Source organism: Limulus polyphemus, unplaced genomic scaffold, assembly GCF_000517525.1.
Source record: "Limulus polyphemus unplaced genomic scaffold, Limulus_polyphemus-2.1.2 Scaffold735, whole genome shotgun sequence".
Taxonomy (NCBI): domain Eukaryota; kingdom Metazoa; phylum Arthropoda; class Merostomata; order Xiphosura; family Limulidae; genus Limulus; species Limulus polyphemus.
In genome coordinates this window covers 432,302-443,059 of record NW_013666345.1, presented here as the reverse complement: position 1 = coordinate 443,059, position 10,758 = coordinate 432,302, and the positions used below count along the sequence as shown (strand labels likewise).

The 10,758-nt window shown below is 33.5% G+C and overlaps 1 protein-coding gene across 4 annotated transcripts in view; it reads left to right on the top strand.

Moving 5' to 3' along the window:
- Positions 1-654: 654 nt before the first annotated feature.
- Positions 655-10,758, top strand: part of LOC106460249 (protein henna-like) — a 29,719-nt gene continuing 19,615 nt past the window's right edge. Inside the window, exon 1 of one of the 4 annotated variants that reach the window (XM_013919935.2) lies at positions 655-838. In XM_013919935.2, the coding sequence (XP_013775389.2) occupies positions 779-838 (60 nt within the window). In that variant the 5' untranslated portion in view covers positions 655-778. Of the gene's footprint in view, positions 839-7,017; positions 7,122-8,264; positions 8,385-10,758 lie in introns of those variants that run through there. The other 3 variants (XM_022386922.1, XM_022386923.1, XM_022386921.1) reach the window with 3 other exon arrangements.

Sequence of the window (10,758 nt, the reverse complement as noted above, 5' to 3'; positions counted from 1 at the left end):
GATTAGCTGCCTTTCCTCTAGTCTTACACTGCTAAATTATGGACGGCTAGCGCAGATAGCCCTCGTGTAGCTTTGCGCGAAATTCAAAAACAAAACAAACAAAAGCATTAAAAATTAAGTATCATAAGCATTACAGTTGTTCTCGTTACGCATGCGCATATCAGTTTATAATTTTAAAATAACAGACTAGAAGGAAGGCAGTTAGTCAATAGCACTCACCGACAACTCCCGGACTACTCTTGTCAGACTGAATATTAAGATTGTACCCACCCATTTTATAGGGCCTCAATGTACGGAGCGTGTTTTTGTGCCAACAGGATATGAATCTTGAGTCGTCATCGATCTGGATTGTCCTATGTTGTAAGAGTGTTTAAAATTCATTTTGCAAACGTAATCATTTTAAATTTCATTTTAAACACATTCGATCATGTGATTAAAATCCCATCAGGTTTAGTTTTAATAACGTAAACTGCTTCAAAGTACAAGCGCAATGACCAATGAACACAGACCATTCCACTCTGTTCTTTGACCCACAAAAGAAGCAGTAGATCGAAAATATGTCCCCAGTTTCTTAAACTCAAACTCGTGTGTTTCACCTAATCTCTTGGGTCAAACCAACTGCCTATGTTTTCGAGCTATACGATACAAAAAACGGATTGCCTCAAGCGTCCAAGGACGTATCTTTTGCTGGGTTATGTACTCACGTGCTAGCGAGCTCAGAACACGCAAGCAAGACATACAAGTATCACGCATCTAACTCTGAGGAAGACTTATCACTATGGATAGTGGGATCGAAATGATCGCTAAAAGACCCAAAATGGATGATGCTGAAGTAAAAGTAAGTGTTGGCTGGGTAAATGGTCTTGGAAATCGGTGCTTGATATAAACTCAATGTTACATACAGATAGTGTCATTTAGATATGAGCTAACAAGGCCTACTAAATAGTATTTACGTATCACACGAACTATCTTTTTATGTGTGTTAGTGCAAAAACATTTATCCGTGAAATACAACGGACAGAATTTTCGGTATCAGTAAATAAACAGGTATTAGAAATATGGGTATTTATTAAGTGATTAACTTATGTCATTGAATTATTATTTTAAACTATATACAACGGCTGTAACTGTAAGTGTTGATTATCCTGTGTGAGATAATGTGCATATTGCAGTCTTAAAAAACAAGGTCCAAATCAAGAACGATTTTTATTAAACTATCGGAAAGTTATTGCCAGAATCCTTCTAGACTTCTTATACTATGAGGCATAGAATATCGAAATGGTATATTTAAGTGTTTTACACTCACAAAAAATAAACCTATCATTCTACAGGTATTTGAAGAACTTTTAGCATTCCGCCACAATTTAATTCTTCGTATTGTTAAACACCACCAATGAAAGAATAGACCATTTCAAGCTTTTACTTGTTGTTAAACAAATGTTTAAACAACTCTATTCAAGTATAAGAATGTTCAAAAATATGAACTGCTGTGAAGAGAAAGTGCAGATGGAGTTATACGTTTAAGTATATATATGATAGTAGATGTTAACGTTAAAAATCTGAAACTGATTGTAAAATATAATGACTGTTAGCTTATAATTAATTCTGCCTTTTTATGACTAACCAACCAAACAGAAAACACAATAAAAATATTTTTCCTAATAAACATTCTGATCTTCTGTGATTTTTTTTTTTTTTGTAATTCAAAGATACTAATCATTCTACATGGTTGTTTATAACAGAAGATCTATACTCATCATTCTACATGGATGTTTATAACAAAATATCTATACTCATCATTCTATATGGTTGGTTATAACAGAAGATCTATACTCATCATTCTACATGGTTGGTTATAACAAAAGATCTATACTCATCATTCTACATGGTTGTTTATAACAGAAGATCTATACTCATCATTCTACATGGTTGTTTATATCTATACTCATCATTCTACATGGTTGTTTATAACAGAAGATCTATACTATTCATTCTACATGGTTGTTTATAACAGAAGATCTATAGAAAAGTTAGTATATTTTTGGGTAATCACTGATCACTGAAAAAAAAAAACTGAGCTTTCACCTCTTGAATTACTAGGCTTAAAAATACTTCGTCTTTCTTAGTGTATTTACAAACTCTTAATAAGTGGTCTATGGTGGATCCAGGATTTAATCTAGGGGGTTTAGAATATCTGTGGAAGTTTAGTGACGTAAGGGATGGATGCAGGATACCTAACCGCTAATTCGTTGTATGTATTTAGAATCCCTAGGAGACGATATAAAAAAGGATTTATTATTTATGACCTACAGGAAATCACCTTAATGTAGGATATTCTTTCTTACGCACAACCAATCGTAAGATTGCATTACTTCTATTCTTGATACTTGGTTACAAAGAAATATGGTGTTTAATCCGTTGATGACAACCATAAAATCAACATTTAGCTTTAGCTTGAGCATTTATGAAACAGTACTGTGTATACCATAAAATATCTAATATCTAAAGCCTCCCAATAGCTCATCGGCAAGTTATAAGGCTTATATCGCTAAAAATTTGGTTTCGATACCTGTGATGGACACATTGTAGATAGCCCATTATGTGGCTTTGCGCTTAACAACAAACAAACAAAACATACCCAATAAAGACTCCAAAAATGGGAAAACAAAAGACGTTCACATTTCTAGAACAGTGTTTATAAACCTCAAACATACATTATTTTGTGGTTAAATGTTGTAGAAGGCAATTCTATAACTCGTTAAAATCAAACGTTTTGAACTATGTTTGCAAGAATTATCACTGAGCACCAAATGTTGTTGTTCTCGTGAATACGAGTGAAAAACAGTGCGTTGATTGTAGCAAATAATAAAACAGGTTCCTATCTAAGGAAGAGGGAAATATTTCCAACTGACAAAGAAAGTCAGTATGGGAGGTGGGGGTGGACTATAAGATAACATAATGGAATCCTGGTATAAACAAATACAGTAAATAAAACGAAGCCAGCTTATTTCGAAATAGGACCGTTAACACAAGTTCTGATAAAATAAGTTCGAAAAGTAACGAAAAGTTCGAAACTTAAAATGTGGGTGTATTAAATAATATTTATTCAAAATTATTGTTTATCGTTCTAATGTTACTGGTAGAAGTTAGATTTCCGTTGTAGTTAATCAGCATTGTACACAAGTACCTGTACTTTCGACCAGACGGTCAGTTCAGGCTAGCGATTTGAAAGGTTAAGAGCAGCGATGAGGAAATTGAAATTTACGATGTGTATAAGATCGATAAAATTCATAACAACAGTTAAACTTTAACTACAACTTCACACATTTCAGCTCTATTTGACTGTGCACGGAAAAAAAGCGTTGTCTTTTCTGTTTTATTGATCAGATATGTGTTTGAAAAGGAGGGTTTCTACTCATACAAAATAGAGCATATAAAGGGAATATTTTAATAAGTGCTTTACTTGTGTAAAAGTGCATAGCGTGATTATTTTATTCTATAAACAGGGTTTAACATAAGGTTATTTTTATTTAGTTCTTTGCTTACACGAAAGAGCTTATATATAAAAGTACAGAAACTCTAGGGATTTTGCAAGATAAAAACAGCTTATCATAAATCAGTGCGAACTTACATTTTCGCATGTGTAGGTTTTATTTATATATATATATATATATATAGTACATACATGCTACGTAATTTTTATTTTTTTTCTCTTTTTGTGCGCAAAGTTACACAATGAGCTACAGGTGTTCTGCCCACCGCGGGTATCAAAATCCGAGTTTAAGCAGTATAAGCCCGCAGACTTATTGCTCAGTCACCAAAAATTGTTTGTCTAACAAAAAACTTATTTACAATTTATTAGCTTTTTTCCATCTTGGCATGACATTTCGAATACGTAAAAGTTTTTTGTTTGTTTTTAAAAAAAACTGTTTCATGATCTTGATTTTATAGAGTCTCCTGGCGGGTCAGCACCAAGTTTATGGATTTACAACGCTAAAATCCCGAGTTTAATTCCCCGCGATTGACAGAGTGCAGATACCATGTTATGTAACTTTGGGCCCGGCATGGCCAGATGGTTAGGGAGCTCGATTCGCAATCTGCGGGTCGCGGGTTCGAATCCCCGTCCCACCAAACATGCTCGCCCTTTCAGCCGCGGGTGCGTTATAATGTGACGGTCAATCCCACTATTCGTTGGTAAAAGAGTAGCCCAAGAGTTGGCGGTGGGTGGTGATGACTAGCTGCCTTCCCTCTAATCTTACACTGCTAAATTAGGGACGGCTAGCGCACATAGCCCTCTTGTGGCTTTGCGCGAAATTCAAAACAAACAAATAAACAATGTAACTTATTGTTAAAAACAACAAAAACAGATACTATAGGATGTTAAGTAAATTTGGATTTTTGTTCCTGTTTTCTTGCCATTAATAAGATGACGTTGATAGTATCAGCCTGCGAATTTACCTAATGTGTGTGGCATATATTGCGTTAAGTTACTTAATTTTTACAACCTAGAAATATTTCTTCATTTATTGAAGTTTAATCAAAGCGTTCCCATTTCTAACTTGCACGTTTAGACGAGAACGCTTTTAATAAAAAGAGTACTGAATGTTGAAAGTTGGATTGATAACAATGTATAACTACAGTATACTTCTTCTGTTATCAGAGTGGTTATATACTACTCCAGCACCAAACATGCGCGTCCTTTTAGTCATGGGGACATTATAATGTGACGGTCAATGCGTTGGTATTGGGCACACCAAGAGTTGGTGGTGAGTACTGTTTAACTAGCTGTCTTCCCTCTAGTCTATTACTTCTAACTTAGGGATGGCTAGAGCAGATAGTCCTCGAGTAGCTTTGCGCGAAATTCAGCAAACAAAGTATATATAAAATAATTTTTCGATATGATGAACTTACAAGAAGGTATAAAACTTTAATTAACCAAAATTGTTTTAGTCAACAAATTCAATTACAATAGTTAATTTACTTTATAATTCTACATTTTATACAAGATGTTTGTAAATTCTGATAGTAGTAGATTGGTTAATCATTAAAAAAACTAAAATGTAATATTTGTTTTTGTGTAAAAATTATAGCATTCCCATATAGTAAGTCCCAAAATTTATTATGTAGATATCAGTGTAAATTCTACATCTTTGTGTTTATATTTTTTACTTTTTATCCAGTCATAAGTTCACAGTAAAAGTCTGATTTACGTTAATCAAAGTCTGATGACCTTATTTTTCATTTCTCTTGGACACGCTTTTTTTATCTTATCAATGTTATTGAATTGATTTCGATGTTATTTTCGTGTTTTTGTTTGTTTTTTTTCATTTTAAAAGTAGAGATGTTTGAGGGCAGTGATATTTTTCTTTCTGATTTTGCGGGAAAGTATGTCTTCAGGAGTTATTCATAGGGTTGATACACATATATATATAAACTTTAAGAATAACACTGAATGTGCAGATCTTCAGAATAGATAAGCAGGACTGCTTGTCGAGTAAGATAACAGATGTGTGAAGAAACGGACTGTAAGCACATTGGTTAAGGGTTAAATAACACTGTAATCATCGCTTAGAAAACGGCTTATGTTATTGGTTTAAAGTTACAGCTCAGAGTTCACTACATCTTTCTCGTCATCCAGATAAAATGTTCTGTAACTCCATTCAGTTTCTAAATTTTCATGATGATAAGAAAGTCTACGAAACCCTTTTAAGGTTTCATTTAAAAAAAGTCAGAGATCGGTCTATACCGTACATAAAAATAGGTCTTACACGGGGTTTGAGAGTACACCAGAAGTCATTACATAAAAAGGAGTGAAAACAACATATGTGAGTTTCTAAAATTATCTTTTGAAATGCAAGACGTGGTATCTTCAGACATAACTAAATATTTCAAAGGACTTTATATTTAATTAACGGACTGAGTTAGTATAGTGTCTTGTTTCAAGGATCTTTTGTGTCCAATTTTCCAAAGCCATTTAAATCATGAAATAATATCAAACATTTAGAGTTAAGATGTGAAAACAAGCATCAATACGACACAAGAAAGCTTCATAAATTACCCTAATGAACCCAAAATGACATTAATTACATTAATAAACCAAAAACTATATCAGTTACACTAATGCATCGAAAACCACATCAATTACACTAATGCACTAAAAATCTACGTCTCAGTTATAATAATGATCCAAAAACTACGTCAGTTACACTAATGCACTAAACGATACAGCAACTACACTAATGGATGTTTAAGTCATGAACATGCTACATATTTAATTATTCTTATAGCTTTAAAAACATTTCTAAGAAACTTTGTTAAATAATTTGACTAAAGAGGAATCATAATTCCGAAACGGTTAAATTACGGATGAATCATGCTGATAAAATAATTGGATTGGATAAATATCTGTTACAATTATTTGTTTGTTTTTTCTTTTATTTTTTCGTAAATTTCTTTTGTTACAATAAATTATGCATTCATAGTTTCATGTTGAGGTTTTTGGGAAAAGGATCGAGGAGAGAATAACCCCACATCTTTTGAACCATAGAATGTAGTGTTTATTGAGATCAACGCCTCTCTGAGAGCGAATGACCAGATTTAACCTAGCTCAAATAAACTATCAATAATTTAAGTTAAACTGGCCAGTGAATGAGGAGAAGTAAGTAAATATTCCATGTATGACTGAGTATTCTTAATGATCTCAGGTTATAAACCTAAATATTATATGGTCTCTATACCACAGAGTACCAACCTACGTTTTGGGTGATGCAATCAGACTAAAAGACTTACATCAGTTTTTAGATAACAGGTTTTAGAACAATTACTCCATACTTTTTATTTGTTACTCACTCTAAAATTATTAGTAGTATTATTTCTGCACTACTAAACACGTTCCTGCGGGTCATGTTTTGCAATAGATCATCAAGGACTTCTACACTCAACTAACTTGTATTAACTGGTACGACAAAAAAAAAATGTGCATATCGAGCATTTCTCAGACGCGGGTGATGAAATCGAGTTTGTATTATGTATATATAGGAGAAAGATACAACTATTGTTTGTATTTTCATCTTCAAGCGCGTGGTCTCCGTATATAGAGGTGCATAAAGATTTCACCAAAAGTAAGATTGGTTCAGATATTTCCGACCATGTTTTTAGAATTCGTTTAAGGCTTATGGCATCAGTTTATATGTCTGCTTGGGTGAAGATTATATATAGGTAGCTGCCTGCCGTATCGTGTTTTGTATAGGGAGCTCGACTCGCAATCTGCGGGCTAGGGTTGAAATCCCAGTCACACCAAACATGCTCGCCCTTTCAGCCGTTGGGGCGTTATAATGTGACGGTCAATCCCACTATGCGTTGGTAAAAGAGTAGCCCAAAAGTTGGCGGCGGGTGGTGATGACTAGCTGCCTTCCCTCTAGTCTTACACTGCTAAATTTGCGCGAAATCCATAACAAACAAACAATCATTAATTTCGCAACCTGACTCTGAAACGTTTATGAGATAGCGCAAAGGGAACTTCTGATACGACATTTAAAAACTGGTGTTCTAATGATTTATTTTACTCGTTTTCCTAACCACAGTAATTTCCCCAAAACCTGTAAATATTCTTAATTTTAACTATATTTTACCTTGTGATTATAATAGTCTATTAAATTCAAACTTGAAATTAACTTTTATTTCGTACCAGGAAAAGATGTTTACTAACCAAAAGTCGATTTTTTATCGCCGAAAAAGAAGTCTGTTTGTTTGTTTGTTTGTTCGGAATTAAGCTCAAAACTACATAATGGACTATCTGTGCTCTGCCCACCACGGGTATCGAAACCGCTGTGCCACTGGGGGCAAAAAAAGAAGTCATGCGAGAGCATAATAATACTAGAAATGCCACTATGTATTAGAGTTAGCCGTTTCTAGAATCTTCTTTCATCTATTCGTTAGAAACTGAAAGTAAATAAATAAATAAAGTTTACGCTTTCAAACGTTGTGTTTACGCTAAAATTATATAATTATTTAATGAAAGGAACGAAGTTAAAAATTACAGATACTGCTTGTTCCGTTTTAAAAAAAATTAATTTGATGAAACAGTTTTTTTATTTATATATATATGCAAATTCATGCAAGAATTTATCATTAATTCTTTCTGTAAGTCTCTCATTCTTACCTGGATGACTTAAAACTCACTAATCACGGGGGCTTATAACGCTAAAATTTAGGGTTCGATCTCTACTACAGACAAGGCACAACTAGCTCACTGTGCAGCTTCTCGTCAAATATAGGGATAATTTATGATCCTATGTAAGTACATGAAGGTTAGAGAAATCACTAACGATGTCGAATATATTTACACTGTCAAGACGTTTTACGAAAACCGGCAGCTAGTCAAGGTAAGCATGCTTTCAGAAATTCTTCAGCTATAGATATTTAGATAAGAGGGGCCTTGTGCTTGAAATCTTTGGAATGCCTTGTATAAGAGAAAGCCAAGAGATTGTGTGTATGTTAAACATATCATTGTAGACGATTTGAAATTATCAAAATTTTAAAATGTTAATGTTTATTCAGTGTACGTTATTATAAGTGAAATGAGCATTTGAAAAAAAAAATAAGAGGCACATTTTGAAAGTTTTAAAAAACTAAAATAGTTGATACCTTCTATTAATTGTTTCTTACAATATTTGTATCGATCTACGGATACGAAACTATTCATTATAAAATACAATAATACTGTAGTAATGGGAACTGTTGACTTTTACTGATATGGAAATATATTAAAACACTATTTCCTTCTCTCTAAATGGGACAGCAGTAAATCTACGGACCTGCAACGCTAGATTCCTCGCAGTGGACACAAAAAAATAGCCTAATGTGACCTTGCTCTAATTCAAAAACATTTAAATCTCTCTCTTAAAAAAAAAAGCAATGTTACTAAATTTATTGGATATAAAGTTGAACTGTGTGACTTGAACAGATGGTCATTATTTTATTTTTTAAACTGTTAACTTAATTATAATACTAATAGTTATTGAGCTTATGCCCGTAAAGTACTTTGTTTGAAGATTTTCAACAGCTTTTCACTCAATAATAGAGTTTCAATAAATGTCTGGTTACAAACATTTAAATATAAACCCCTACTTTCTAAATTTTATCGTTTAGGTATAATGTTCTAATAGTGTTATTTTGTATAAGTTCATGAATGTTTTCATTTGATAATTTAGTTCAACGGTTTTCAAACTATGGGGCGTGCCTTCCTAAGGAGACACTAGCCGAAAGATTTGATTATCTGGAAGAAAAACACTTGTTCCATAAATAACCCAAAGAAAAATAGAGGGAGTATTTTTGCTTCTAGTTAAACACAAAGCTACATAAGGGGCTCTCTGTGCTCTGCCCGCCACGAGTATCGAAACCTGGTTTCTAACGTTGTAAGTCCGCAGACATACCGCTATGCCACGTATGATAGATATGCCTGCAAACGTTATTATAGATGTAGTGTTAAACAAATTAGCATTGTTGTGAATGTTATTTCTAAGTCTCCTCGTTCAATGTGCTGTGACATTTACGTAATTCTTGGTTTTAAAGAAATATTTTGTCCCATTTTTGCCCTATTTGTATAGTTTGTCATTAAAATCGTGTTGTTTCCCCAGCTTTGGAAGGGACCTGTTATTTCCCCTGTTCATATGGCTTGCAATAAATGTAAAACGTTATAGACTTTTTTCTACTTTAAATTGTTCACCAAAATATGTTGAAAATATTACTTGTGAAAACTTATTATGTTAAGAGTATGATTGCTTATTATCAACAATTTGGTTTCCTTGTAGTAGCGAGTGTCCTTACTCGAAACCAATTAGATGTGGTTTATTTTGACTACAAAGGCTTTTTATAACATATTGATGATGAAATATTGTTACTTAAGCCTTTTATTATGGATCTGGTGGATATATTGATTGCTTCTCGTCTTATCTGATTGGTCGATCTAATATTATGCGTAATATATTTCGTAGCCATATTTTTCGTAATATTTCAGGGATCTCTCAATCCTCTAATTTAGACCCATTATTTTTTAATCTATTTGGCAACATTAATTTAATGGAAATGTGATTCAGTGCTCCAATGTTCTGCACCAAGTTGACTGTAAATGTCACCAAGGTATTTTCTAAATTCATGGTTCGCGTGCTTGGACTTACGGTTCCAATAGTTCAAACTTTGCAACTCATTACCACTAAAACGCACTCCGCAATTTGATGCCGCGGGAGCTTTCTAAGAATTACGGACAAGAGCCTTTCCCCTGGTTTATTAGTTCAAAATTAAGAACATCTGTACGAAAATAGCTCTTCTGTAGCTTTCTGTTAAAATTTTAAAACAAACCAAGACCGTATTAATTTGCAGTTGGATATGAATTCCATTTTCAACTGGTACTGTGGCAATGGTTGTCTTATTAATTCAAAGAGTGTTTCATTTCCTCGTAAAACTACTTCTGTACTATTTGATCATCACAGCTATATAAATATAATAGTACTATCTATTGTATGTCCATGTAACTACTTCGCAGGTTGTGGCTGGTTTTTCAAAGTTGCTTTGGAGGCTAATTAGGTCCAGGAGGGGTACATAAAAATTTTCACTTTTGCATTTTGCGGTTTTTACCACTACTTCGCTCTCTTTAGATGGACTTTCACCAAATTTGGTATGAAGGTTCATTGGGTCTATGGGGAGATAAATGCAAAGTTGCGGTTTTTTACCACTATTTCGCTCTCTTTAGATGGACTT